The sequence below is a fragment of the Grampus griseus genome, assembly GCF_964374135.1.
Source record: "Grampus griseus genome assembly, chromosome: 21".
Lineage (NCBI taxonomy): Eukaryota > Metazoa > Chordata > Mammalia > Artiodactyla > Delphinidae > Grampus > Grampus griseus.
In genome coordinates, this window is record NC_139015.1 from 16,933,795 (window position 1) to 16,948,594 (window position 14,800).

A 14,800-nucleotide genomic window follows, 5' to 3' on the forward strand; every position below is an offset into this window, starting at 1 on the left:
GTTAGCATAGACTGGGAAAAAAAAATTTTCTATTAAGTCCCTAAATCCTTGCTTTTCAAACTTTGCTGTACATTGGAATCAGCTGGGAGTCTTTTAAAAATTCTAAGCCCTGACTGCCACCTTTAGACATTTGATTCAATTTCTGGGCGTGGAAATATTTTTAAAGCTCCCCAAGTGATCCCAATGGACAGCAAAGTTTAGGAACCACTTTTTAAATTATGTAAAAATTGAGAAAGAGATACATGAAAAGGACCTAGTGGTCATAGATTTTATAAGAATAAAAATAGGCTGACAAATAAATAATTCAGTTGATTCTGGTTCTTTTTTTAGCAAAAACCATAGGTATCAATTTGTTTGAAGATTATGCAGGTATTTCTGCCCTTCTAGGCTCCTTAGCTTCTAAAATTTATGAAAATTCACCACTGGCAGCATACAGAAGTTATTTTGAGGATGAACAAAATTTTTCATCAAGATTCATGAATTCAAGACTGATTTAAAAAATAATCTCATGAAGTGGTAAAGTTAATTTTCCTCTACAACTTTAAAGAGAGATTAAAGTTTTATATTATCTTGGTAGCTGCCTATACATTAAGACACTGAGAAAAATAATACATATCACCTTCTATTTGTTGTAACTTTTTCTTTCTTCCTTTTTGTCAAAATAAAAAGCCTTCCATATACAAAATGAATGACTGTTCATTTAGCACTTATCATATGCTAGGGTGTTTGAAAATATTACATCAAAATGACCACGGTCCTATAAGGTGAGAATTATGATGTCTATTTTATAGATCAGGAGCATTTTATAATAAGTTGCCTAGGGTCACACAACTAGGAACTGGCTGAGCCAAACTATGAAACCACGTCTTTGTGCTTAAAGAGCCTGTGCCTTTTTCATACTCCCAAGAGCCAGAGTTCCTCTGTTTTTGCTGTGGAACTGGTTCAATTCTATACAAGGTAACAGTGAGCATCCTTCTGTGGGGAGAAGCCTGGGAAAGTCCAGGAGAATTTCCATGGCGACTGTCAGATTAGACACGGCCTGGAGCTGTGTCTGACCTCCTGGATCACATTGAGTCAAGCCAGCATTGGCCTCATGAAAAATTCACAATAAATTAATCTTATGAAATTCTTTTTGTTCTTGCAGTTCTTTCAGTGGGAAAAATGGTGAAGATGATCAGTTTCATCCTTCTCACCACTGTTCTGGTGATGGGCAGGGAAAGCTGGGTAAGCTCATTACAAAAGCTATTGTTTTAAATACCCACTTAGATCTGAATTTTCTTTTATTTTGCAGAAAGTCTGTAGTAACTTGTCACTAAAAAAACTTAACTGGGGGAAAATGAAAAAGCACCTGCCACGTAATAGGCACTTATTAAGTGCTTAAAAAAAAACCTTTAAAGTAAAAATCAGTATTCACATTAAGTAAAATCTTTTTTATTTACTGGGGTTATTTGGGTGGTTGCATAATATTAAGAATTTAAAACTGTCTTTTGAAATTGACCTTGAGCTTTCCAGTATCGGACACTGTCAGTGTAAACTAGACAGATTATTTGAAAGTAATTGCAATGAACTTGTGCCTCTCTCCATTCATGAGTAAAAAGGGAAAAACAATCATTTACTCAAAGTTCTGGGAGAAAGAAAATGCCTAAGTTTTAAATAAGCTTACTAACACTGTATATGTAGTCACATAAAAATTGAACATCCTTGCCCTGTAATCCTTCAGTTATTTTTAAATTGTATAGTCCACTATATTTAACAACATCGCAACCAATTTCCCACTATTAGAAAGCAACACAGGATTCCAGATGCCATAAAATGTCTTTGCTGTTCATTTTTTAGACAGGTATAACTCAGGGGGCTAAGCAAATAACTCGTTCAGAGAGGTTAAATCAAAGAGAGTTGAACAGAGAGTCTGAAAATAAGAAATAGTCCTAGAGAAACAGCTGGGAGAGCTTCAGTGACTTGGGCCTGGAGACAGGAGGGAGGAGTCCTCTACTATCATTTCTCCATTCTCTTGCTATATGACCTTCAGTTTAGAGGCTGAATTTCTATGTTTACGTTATAGTCCTTCACAGGAAGACAATGTATTTTCCTCTTTCTTTTGCCCCAAACAGAATATCTGAGCATACTGTTCAGACAGCCTAGCAAAGTGCCCAGAACACAGTATGCCCTCATATTTATGGAATGAATACAAGGTAGCACATAAAGATAGAAACAGGAAGTTATGCAATTATAAATTGGGAAATATGTCTGACTGTATTCAAATGCCTATTTTAGGAAATAATGTATATAAAAGTAGTGTAAGGCACTTACATGTTAAAATTCATAATTTCTCAGCAAACATTTATGCTTATCACAGGAGATCATGACATGAGCTGCAAATAGAGTTGTCAAAGTAAAAACAGGAAAAAGGCAAAACTTTGTCTTTTGTCCTTTCTCTTCACTATCCCCTAGTAACTCCCCCAGCGTTGAGTACTTAAGGGTCTTTACTGCAGCTTCTTGGTCTCAGTAGCTCTTCCCAGGAGGCACACCTCTGCAACTCCCCTTCCCAAGTCACCACATTTGCTTTAGCTCTGGAGAAATCCACTCAGTCAGATGCCACTGTAGAAGGAAGCTGATAAACTCTTTCACATGCAATATTCTTGGGTTATTTGCCTTTTTTAGAGAAAGTAAACAATTTAACTGAAAGACTCAGGCTTCTGCATCCTGTTTTGAAGTAATTAAGGGAAAAACAATAAGTAAGCCAAAAGGTAAAGTGACTCCAGTAGAATTTCCAGAAACAGGTAAATGGGTAAGATACTCAGGGATCTGAGGATCTAAAGTAGCATCCCTTAGAAAGGTGACCATGTGTCATCAGGTTATGAACATTCAATATATTTTTAAAATGTATCAATACAAAAAGGTCATTCAAAAGCCTTGTTTATTTTAGAGACTGACACACTAGTCACATGTAATGATGCTGTAAAGCACTTTCCTGTTAAGAAAGCACTCAGGCGGTGATATGTAGAGTTTGAGAGTAGGATCCTTGAACTGGATATGAATGCTGACTCCTCTTGCCCCCTGAGAATTTCCTGTTTCCTTGAGAAATTGCAAGTTTCCTCAAGGATGAGTCCCTTCCTACCTCGTGGAATCGTTACGAGGATCAAATGAGACAACCACTCTACAGCTCTTGGTGTAGTCATTCAGATTATTTTATATCATTTTTTAGTTCAAGCACTTTACCGTAAGCCATAATTTCTTATTCTCCAAATAACAAACAGTGTTAGAACTTGCAAACCACTTTCTGGGTAGAATATTATTCTGAAACGGGAGCTGGGGACAAATTTGAATCGTTAATTTATCCAGCTTGTTCGGAGCGTTTATTCTTCCTAAGAACGAGATGCGCGTTACTCTGCAGGCTCTCGAGAACTGCCTGCACGAGCAGGCGCGGCTCAGAGCCCAGGTGCACCTGCTTGAGACCCGGGTCAAGCAGCAGCGAGTCAAGATCGAGCAGCTTTTGCATGAGAAGGAAGTCCAGTTCCTTGATAAAGGAGAGGAGAATAGCGTCATTGACCTCGGAGGCAAGAGGCAATACGCAGGTCAGAATCTATGTTTCTTATGTGTTTCCATAACTTACATCATACACCCGTGTGCAATGGTGGTGCTAGTAACTTGATCACTTCAGGTTTTGCTAAAGAGCTTTTCCTATTCCAGTAAGAAGCAACATGAAGCATTATACCAAATTTAAACGTCTTCTACTATATTTTACCTCTTTCTCTCTATTATCTCTGCAAGGGACGTTTAATAGCATATGCCAATTATCTGAGGATCCCAATAGTTTAATTAGAGATCATGACAATGGATTGTTTAAATATCAGTGTGCAAATGGCAGATTATATTTGTGAAATTTTACAGTTTTTTATTTGTGTACCGTATCTTGCTTCATTTCATTTATATAATTTTCCCTTCTGAAACCCTGACATGCCTTAGGATAGTAAGTAAGGTAATAGAATAAAAGGGCAGGTCAGGAAAAAGAATCAGAGTTATTTAGGAAAATAAATCATTTTCCTATTATTTATGTTTTATGTGTATATTTTACAGTTTGGTCATTTTCCCTTGGATTAGGCCAGGTTTCCCCCCAGAAACTAAATGATCTTAAACTGCTAACGTATTGCACTTATCCCTACACATGTCCTGTTCCCTACAGAAAAGTATTCACCTGATTTCCTCCAGGCAACTTTAAAATAAACAAATAATAGTTGTCACAAATGAGAATGACATCTGGAATGCTTTGTTCTTATATACTATAGTATGTCTACTGTACTGCCATGATATATTATAATTTCTCTGTTTATGAGCCTATCTTTGTCAATTAACTGGATACTTTATAAGGTCTGGGATGATGTTTCATGCACTCTTTCCTCCTTATTTCCCATCAGAGTCCTTGCAACATGCTAGAGCCTCATATTTATGAGTGAAAGCACAGTAGTACGTAGAAATAGGAATAGCAAGATAAGCAATTATAAATTGGGAAATATATCTGACTATAATTGAGAACCTGTAGAGGCTAATGAGATGCCAAGCTGATGAGAATAAAAACATCTTTATTTTGTGTTTCTAAATATACTCATCAGTGTTAGATATGAGTTGTGAGAATCTTAGAATGTATGCTTCAATAAAATGCTCCCTTTTTCTCTTTTTACTGAGATCCTAATCTCTCTTTGCTCAGTCTCTGCCCTGAGTTCCTGACTCTGTTGTTCAGCAACTTGATCCTTTGCCCTTGATCCTTGGAGTCCAACTGCCTTCCCCACTTTAGGGGACAGAAGGAGACCAGATCCACTGTCCTGCAGAGTGGGGCTGGATACGGAGCGAGGATGGCGTGTGGCTCTGAAGCATGGAACAAAGAGGAACCAAGGACCGCTTGGGTAAAAACAGGCTTGAGAAACAAGGGACGGTCTGAAGCCACCACAGGGGCAGAGAACCAGGAACTGGAACCTAAGTGGAGAATTACTGGGAAGATTAAGCAAGACAGTGAAAGAAGACTCAGGAAAGCAATTGAACAGGAAGCAGAATCAGTAGTGATTTCTTGAAGACAGTGATTCTCATGAGAATCACCTGGTGACCTTTTAAAATGCTGATGGCTTGTCACAGTTTCAGGGACGCTGGCAGAAGACAAGAGACTCCAGGGTCAGAGACATGAGCTTCATGTTTGCACCAATGTGTCCAGCCTGCAAATACCAAGGAAGCAGTGTGGAATAATCCAGGTGGAAGATGTGCAGGCAGTGGGCTAGGTCACAGCTGAGGAACCCTGAGCTTAGGAAACCTCAATCTTTTATAATAGGTTACAAGCAAGTCTGACCAGCCTTTGTACCTCAGAGGAAGCAAACAAACCCGCCATCTGCTCTGGTGCAGCCACTATCTCTATCTGCCCAAAGCTGTTCACTATAGAAACATCCTTGAAAAAAATAGTCCAGAACACAAGCTCTGTGTGCAAAATGTGCAGAAATGCAAGTGACCCATGGGAAATTATAAACAGTGCCTGAGCTCCAATCCAGGCCAATTAAATGATAATCCCTACAGGGTTGAAAAGGAGTGCTTTCCCTGTTGGGTGTGGATGACCAGATCAGGCTTCTTACCAAATTTCTTCCTACAGGCTGAAAAAGTCCAAGATTCCCTGAGGTCACAAAGCAAAGGCTTTATTTCTTTTCAGGTAGGAGGTGGGGTCCTGTACCAGTTTGGTACTCTTTTTTTTTTTTCTGCCGCACTGTGCGGCATGTGGGATCTCAGTTCCCAGACCAGGGATCTCAGTTCCCCAACCAGGGATTGAACCTGTGCCCCCTGCAGTGGAAGCCCATAGTCCTAACCACTGGACCGCCAGGGAAGTTCCCAGTTTGGTACTCTTTTTATTGGGTGTTTGGGACCTGGTTGTGATATGTTTAGGTATCCAACAAGGAGGCTTCAGGTACCTATCCTGAGACTGCAGTAAATGTCAATAAGACACAGATTAGAGGGTAAGATCTCACTGGGTTAATTTGGTCAATCATTGTGGATGACAGGATTGATTCACAGAGAAGTGGGTAATCAGAATAGTCAAAAAGCCATTTGATTGATTACTCTGTCTTATGGGCTGAATCATGTTCCCCCAAAATACGTATGTTGAAGCCCTAACCCTCAGTACCTATGAATGTGACTGTACTTGGCGGTAGGGCACTTAAAGAGGTGCTTAAGTCAAAAGGAGTCCATTAAGGATGGGCCTTAATTCAATCTGACTGGTATCCTTATAAGAAGAGGAAGTTTGGACACACAGAGAAACACCAGGGATGTGTGTGCACAGAGGGAAGACCATGTGAGGACACAGCAAGAAGTCAGCCAAGAACAGAGGGTTCAGAGAAAACCAAACCTGCTGACACCTTAATCTTGGACTTCTGAGCCCCATAACTGTGAGAAAATAAATTTCTATTATTTAAGCTACACAATTTGTGGTATTTTGTTCCGGCAGACCTAGCAAGCTAATATACCTTACATTGCCTTAGATATCAGCTTCTGGCTTGGGAAGGTAGTACTTCTATAAAGAAAAGTTACTAGAGGTGTCCTTTCATCAGGGCTTGTCAGGGCTCTGGGCCAACCGGTGACCACTCTGTCATTGATTCACTAGAGGATATCTTAGCTGAGAGATCTGTAGTTTGTTCAGAACCTGATTGACCTGTGGAATGTCGGTGAGGTCAGAGATGTAAGGGGCTGAGAGCCATGATTGCTCTGGAACGGAGTGTTCCTGGTGGAGGAGTGAAGCATGTTTGGGGTAAATTCCTCAGTGGTGAGGCAGGTAGATGAGTTGGCAGGGGTTATTGTGAGGTAGCTTCCTAGGCTATCTATTCCATTTGATCAAGGAGGGAATGGACAGTCAGATTTTCACATCGCTTCCTAAATCCAGGAGACATGTTCCGTGTCAGTCAAGATCATGTGTCTTTAAATTCCTGATGGGGGATGATCTTTTTGATGAACAGATGGTCAGTGACTGGTACAAATGAGGAAACCCTTTCAAGGAATAAAATGTGCCGTCTTCAAAAGATTGTCTACCATCATCAAGATAATGTACTTTCCAGGAGATGTTGCTCAATGAAAGATGTAATCCAGTGTGTTCCTCCCACAGGGGCACTTGAGGATCAACAGAGGATGCTGGAAGAACACTGCAGCCAATAGGGCAGTAGAGGGTGCCTTCCTGGACAGGGCCTGGGATGTGCATGGCTTAGGCATCTGCTCTCTGCCAAAAAGTAGTGAATCAGACCTGCCATCCTCACAGTTTCTCATCTCCTTCTACCAAGCACGGGATGGGGAGAAATGAGGTTGCCATTCTGAGATATGCTCATAGATTTAAAGAGACATTACAGTTACTAATTCTAAACATTGAAAAGACATGGGTACTGGACCTCTTTCAAGTCTAACACAACAGATCTGCCTGAGACCTAAAATCATTCCATTATAGCGCCTGGTCAAAAGCTGCATCCACCAGAAGTAGCAGCCAACTGGCCCCATTCACTGCCCAAGTCTGTGGTCAGCTAGTGGCCATATTATGATGGGGCTATCAAGCATTGGCTTAATTCTTCTAAAAAGCCCAGTTCAATCTGGAGCCACAGGCGCCTAGCCAGCGGCGAAGTAGGAATAACATGTGTGCTTCCCCTGCTAAGTGTAAAACCAGACAGGCAACCCATGAAACTGGCATGTTCTGACATAACCGACTCTAAAGAAGAAACACTGGAAGGATCGCTGTTGCCAGTGAATTTTCCTAGAGGAATAGCAGAGGCTGTTATAGAAACAAAGTAGATTACACAACGACTCTGGGCTCCATCATAATGGCCTGGATCTGCCCTCTGTGGATGTCCCTGCCCTTAGTCACCCAAACACATATAACAGTCTATTTTAAAGCAAGGTTAAGTCTTGCCTATTGTTTGGAGAATGGATCGTAGCACTACTAACAATGGTCTTCAGGCAATTTGTTTAACTTCTCTATGCCTCAATTTTCTCAGTTGTAAAATGGGGATAATCACGGTATCTAATTTAGAGAATTTTGAGAATTAAATGAATAAATACATGTAAAACAATGAGAACAGTGCCTGGCACACAGTAAGTACTCATAAATGTAGCTATCGTTATTTTTTTTATGTTTCAAAGATAAATTGTTACACAATAAACTAGATACAAAACTACAAAGGATCCTGACAAAAATGAAAAGATTTATCTATATCTACCGTATCTATTTCTTGCCTACCCCAATTTCCTTGGGGAGAATGGATATAAAGTCTTTGTCATTCAAATTTGACAAAACTTCCAGCATGACCTTGAATTTGCTGCTGTCACCCTCAGCCCCTGTTGTTCTCTCTCCTGTAGCCCCCCAGGTCAGAAGAGGGGTCAGGGCTGGGGCAGGGAGGTCAGAGAAAGCAGCCATCAAAATCCCCAAGTGCATAATCAAAGCTAGGGAAAAGAGAAGAGTGGGAGTGGTACAAGAATAGGAGAGAGAAGAGGTTGTAAGCGCGAAGGAGAGTCTTTGATTCCAGGGATGACGCCGCCTCTAGACCACAGGGGCTCAAAGTAGAATGATAAGGAGTTAAAAGTATCTTTGGGGGCTTCCTTGGTGGCGCAGTGGTTGGGAGTCCGCCTGCCGATGCAGGGGACGCGGGTTCGTGCCCCGGTCTGGGAAGATCCCACATGCTGCGGAGCGGCTGGGCTCGTGAGCCATGGCCGCTGAGCCTGCGCGTCCGGAGCCTGTGCTCCACAACGGGAGGGGCCGCAACAGTGAGAGGCCCGCGTACCGCAAAAAAAAAAAAAAAGTATCTGTGGTGTTGGAGAGGATTGCCTGGCAGAGAGATCACTGGTATTATGAGTGTACTGGCTTTGTGGAGGCTGCACAGGTATGGGATCAGAAGTGTATACGGTGGAGCTAGAATTCTGACCTTAACTGTTTTCATGCTTCTCTTTTGCATGTTACAGTCCAGGTACAGTAACTGACTTCAGTTTCTCAACAGCACCCTGCTCTCCTGAGCCCTTGGAACTTTACATTAGCCATTATCTCTGTCTGGAGCATCTTCTCTACTCAATCCTGTCCCCTGGGCTGACTCCTATTCTTCATCCTTCGGACCCCAGTTTAGCCCTTCAGGAAACTTCCTGACCCTCAAGACTGAATTAGGCATCACTTCCATGTACTCCAAAAGCACCTTTTACTTTTCTTTCTTTTTTTCTTTTTAAAGATTTATTTATTATTTATTTATTTTTGGCTGCACCGGGTCTCAGTTGTGGCATGCGGAATCTTCGTTGAGGCATGCAGGATCTTTTGTTGTGGCGTGCGGGCTCTTTACCGTGGTGTGCAGGCTTCTCTGTAGTTGTGGCACGCGGGCTCCAGGGCTCATGAGCTCTGTAGTTTGCGGCACGCGGGCTCTCTAGTTAGGCGTGCGAACTCAATAGTTGTGGCGCGCGGGCTTAGTTGCCCCGCGGCATGTGGGATCTTAGTTCCCTAACCAGGGATAAAACCTGCGTCCCCTGCGTTGGAAGGTGGATTCTTTACCACTGGACCACCAGGGAAGTCCCTACTTTTCTGTCTCAGCACTTATCATGGAGTATTGTCACTGCATGCTTAGTTGTCTATCTCCTGCTAAACTGTCTAGGTACTGGTATCTTTAGCATCTAATGTGATGATTGGCATATTGTGAATGTTCAATATATATTTTTAAAATTTAATTGGTGGAACAAATCAGATGAAAAAAAAAGAGAGGGCAGATGCTTCAAATGTACTTATGGAGTAAAACAAGATATTTATTTGAATAACAACTCAGAGGAAGGTAACAGGTTGGTCTGCAAAGGATATGTGATTCCAAAAGTAGGAACAAAACTTATCTCAAGGGCAAGAAACTGATCAGTGTAAGAGAAGAAGTACCAGGGAATTCCCTGGCGGTCCAGTAGTTAGGACTCGGCACTTTCACTGCCATGGCCTGGCCCGATCCCTGGTCAGGGAGCTATGATCCCACAAGCTGCATGGTGCGGCTGTGAAAAAAAAAAAAAAAAGTACCATTATTCCAAATACCAAACCAAGCTCCAGCGTGTCTATTTGAACAATCTAAGTGGGTTGTCAACACAGATTCAAGTGTCAGATAATGGCAGGAGGCAGGCAGTTGGGTGTTTGTTACAGGGACTGTGCAACCAGTCCTGGGAAGAGTGAGGTTTAAGCACTAAAACTCTCACCCCTGTGTTGAGAGTGCTGGGAGCAGAACTTAGGAACTTAGGAAACTTAGGAAACAAGGAGTAAGGCAAGAAATCAGTTACTGGGAAATTGAAATACCAAGGACAGCGCAGAACTGACTGTATAAGTAGGAGTTGGGTAGAAGAGTCATAGGGACAGGGTCTAGACAAACTATTATAGTGTGTGTGTGTGTGTGTGTGTGTTATAAAATTATAGCATGTATAATATGATAGATAATAGACATTCTAGATGACTGTTTCTGGGTATAACAGCTAAAAAAATTCCAGAAGTCAGTAGATCTGTTTTTATTATGATGTGTTTATGATGGTGTGTTTATGATGATGCAAGCATGAAGGAGAAGGAGGAATAAGCTATGAAATATAAATCCAGTTCAATTGTATTTTATTTTTCAGCATATAGGAAAATAGTACTAGAGAACCTACCAAGGACAAACACTCAATAAATAAAATATATAATAAGACATAAATTCTAAGAAAATATATGATATATTTACATAATATATAATATTATATAAAATATATAAAAATTTGCTCACACCAAAGTGTATGTTTTTGGTCTCCTTAAATTAAAAAATTAAATATACATGTATATGATCTGTAGAAGTAAATTTCTTTGTTCTTATTTACAAGTTACTGTATTATTACTAAATCATTTTCTGAATTCTAATTCATCTCATAGTAGAAAATGCCTAATTACATACAACCTAGCAATTTTTGAAAACAATGCACAAATCACATGATTTTTTTTTTTTTTTTGCAAAAACAGGTACAAAGTTTATTATTAGAGACACAGCATACATGTGGGAGAGCACACAGAGAAACAGTTTATTTATTTAAGACAGAAGCGAGGCAGAAATACACACCCAGAGAGAAAGGGTGTGGGTGTCCTCCCTAATGAGGAGCGCAGTAAAGAGGGGGTCAAATCATGTATATAGGACAGTTCTTCCAGGTCTTTGTTTACCTTTGGCCAGTTATCTTGTTTCTTTTTTCACCCCTGACCTGCCCTAGAAATCTCTCCAACATGCATGCACATCTTTTTGCCAAGATGGATTTCAGTGCAGAGGCCTGTGGGAGATTTGACAACATTTGTTATGGGGTCGTGCCCCTCCCTTTTTGACCCCTGAGGAGCTTTTCTGCACATATGCAGTTGGGGAGGTAATAGATGTGGTCATCTTATCTCTTTACTCTAGCAGAGCTCAGCTCCTGCCCTAACTTTGTCTTTGGAGTGTCAGGGAAAACAAAGCTCCAATTTACTCCGCTGGACAAACTCCAGCTGTCCAGCCCAGGGCCCCATCTACCTCCTATCTCAGTATTTTTTTTTTTTGAATTTTATTTTATTTTATTTTTTATACAGCAAGTTCTTATTAGTCATCCATTTTATACACATCAGTGTATACACGTCAATCCCAGTCTCCCAATTCATCACACCACCACCATTTTTATACAACATATAATTAAATGTATTTTTTTAATCTTTTGGGTGTGATTGAATTATGTGCCTACATTAAAAGATGGTGGTACCAAATTCACACTAATTGGTGACAATCATAACAGGCTTTGGTATCACATCTGTTCAGCCAAGACCGCTAGTTTAACCACGCCCACTTCTGCAGGAGCCCCCAGTCTTTATGAGACAGTCTCTCAAGGCAGTATGTGTAGTGGTTATTGTAGAGAGTCCAAAGCCTGGTTTCAAAGTCCAGTTGCCCTTGCTAGCCATGGCCTTTGCGCAAGTTACTTGACCTCTATGTGCCTCATATTCCTCATCTGTAACATGGAAGTGATAAGAATACCTATCTCTTTGTTGTAAAGATCAAATGAGTTGGACTTTCCTGGTGGTGCAGTGGTTGAGAGTCCGCCTGCCGATGCAGGGGACACGGGTTCGTGCCCCGGTCCGGGAAGATCCCACATGCCGTGGAGCGGCTGGGCCCGTGAGCCATGGCCGCTGAGCCTGCGCGTCCGGAACGGGAGAGGCCACAACAGTGAGAGGCCCGCGTCCCGCAAAAAAAAAAAAAAAAAGAATCCGCCTGCCAACGCAGGGGACACGGGTTCGATCCCTGGTCTGGGAAGATCCCACATGCCATGGAGCAACTAAGCCGGTGCGCCACAACTACTGATCCTGTGCTCTAGAGCCCATGAACCACAGCTACTGAGCCTGCGCACCTCTTGTTGCTCTGCAAACAAGAGAAGCCACCGCAAGAAGAAGCCCGCGCACCAGAAGAAAGTAGCCCCCGCTTGCCGCAACTAGAGAAAGCTCATGTGCAGCAACGAAGACCCAACGCAGCCAAAAATAAAAATTTTTTAAAAAGAGCAAATGAGTTAATACATGTAACATGATTACAAAAGCATTTAGCATTTAGCTCAATGAATGTCAGCTATCTATCTACATTATTATATCTTCTCTCCCTTGTTTTCAGAGGAAAGAGCCCACCAACCCTCCCCTACAAGAATATTGCAACTTCCTCTCTCTCCTCTTAAGTTTTATCTTATGTTGCCTGGGGGTAAGGATGGCAGTGGTAGGGCCAGTTCTGGCATTCCCCAGCATGCTCTGTGGCGTGGTGGCTGAGTTCATGCTGGCCTTTCTTTGAGTTTAGAATGTGGGGTACTTAGTGCCTTTGGTTCTCAGCTTTGGGCTCAGCCACCATTCTGGGACAAGAGGAAAAAGCTCATTTGGCAGGCTGTCATGTCACTTTTTGAAGCTTCAACATTCAGCCTCCCAAAATGGCTTACTTTCTGCATGATCAGAGAAAGTGTTCACCTCACCCAGTTTAACACAGTGTTTATCAAACAGAGGGCAGGTATCCTTGGCCTCACTCTAGCATTATGTAAGTATCCAAAAATTCTTTTTTTTTTTTTAAACTCCCATGAACACAGAGCTCTTTAGCCCTTCTCCTGCCCTTCTCCTGCCTATTCTTGGGGGCATTGAGTGTGTCGAAACATTTTGAAAATCATAGTTTTAAATATTTAGCTAATATTTTAAACACTACCTTGCTTGAACTTTCTATCACAGTGTAAGTCACATTTCCCCCAGGCAGGCTCCTTAACTTATTTGCATAAGCAATTGAGCTACTGGCACTTTTTTGATGTTTATTTATTTGTTGCAGTTTTGTTTTTGTTTTTTCAGTTGAAATCCTTCCTCTGGATCTTAAGTTGTGTTTGGCATTTTCCTCTGGGAAGAAGAAAAAATTTTTAAAAACTTAAACTCAGAGTTGGCATAAAATAAAACCAAATAGAAAATGTTGGCTGAAAACTCCATATTCACAGAGTTTTCCAGAGGCAACTGTTACAGCTAATCATTTTCATATTTGCTTGGAAAATAGTCTGGAACTTGTGAGTCTTTACTATTCAGCTCTTTGGTAGGTAATTAAATGTAAGCAAAGAGCTCCTTTGCTAACAACGTTAAAATCTGCTTACTTTAATGAAAAATATTGTGTGATATACTTGATCACGGATGTAAGCTTTTGAATAACATTGAACTAATTTTAGATAATCATTTTCCCATTGTTTTTCTGCTTGTTTAATTGCCAAAACAGGATTTTTTAAAAATAATCCAGCATGTATAAAGAACACTTGGGCTTCTGAATCTCAAAAATAAATATATGAATAAAGCCTAAATCGTTAGAAAAATGAACATTTCACCAAAGCAGTAGTATATGATTGGTCTCAACCTGATAAGGGTTTTTAGAAAGTGATGAAGGTTCTTTATTTTCATTTCTCTTCTGATTCCTATTGGCTATTCAATCTATTTAATGTGGAGTATATTTTATTTGTAACAAAATTGTAGACAATTTGGCATCAAAACAATGAAAGTGAAGAAAGAACTTAAAATATGCTAAAAGAATGGAATTATCCAATCAGGAAGAGAAATTTTTTATTGGGTACAATTTAACATAAAACATTATATTAGTTTCTGGTGTACAACATAAGGATTTGATATTTGTATGTATTGTGAAATAATCACCAGGGTAAGTCTAGTTAACATCCATTGCCATACATAGTTACAGAATTGTAGAAAATGTTTTTTTTCTTAAAAAGGAAGGAAATAAAATGATAAGGGTAAAATTTGAAAGTTTGTGATGTTAAATTATAGTATTTTTATTCAAAAGTCTGTGACTGGGTGTCCTTGAAACTATCTCTTTACAGTGGCCACGAATTCAACTACCCTAAAACATAGCTTCCTGGGCGTCTAAACAACAGTGAGTCCATACTTGCCATATTCTCGAAGTCAGTACAGATCAGCCTAGATAAGACCCAATAGATATTAATTTATCCCACGCTCAAGTAGTTTAAGAAACAGATATTACTTTTTGGTGACAAACTGGTAGCTATGTTTGCTTCAGGGGTCAAAGAAATACCATAGCAAAGGAGACTGTGGGGACAAAAGTAGAATCTTGCAGTTTTCAGCAAAAACATCTAAGAATGCATGGACTGTTATAAATTTCAGTGTGTTAGTAAAAAATCTGATGAGACTGGGAGGTTATAAGAATCTAACCAGAAGATTACTATTTTGAGTTCACTTCCAGATGTTCAGAATGATTTATAATGCTCTAAGTCAGGATAATCTATATTAAATTATTTG

At 40.4% G+C, this 14,800-nt stretch overlaps 1 protein-coding gene across 1 annotated transcript in view; it reads left to right on the forward strand.

The window, feature by feature from the left end:
• The window catches only part of FGL1 (fibrinogen like 1), a 33,455-nt gene that overhangs the window by 9,731 nt on the left and 8,924 nt on the right, over positions 1-14,800 (forward strand). Inside the window, exons 2-3 of the mRNA XM_082680569.1 lie at positions 1,145-1,224; positions 3,395-3,575. Coding sequence (XP_082536695.1) covers positions 1,162-1,224; positions 3,395-3,575 — 244 coding nt within the window. The 5' untranslated portion in view covers positions 1,145-1,161. The remainder of the gene's footprint in view (positions 1-1,144; positions 1,225-3,394; positions 3,576-14,800) is intronic.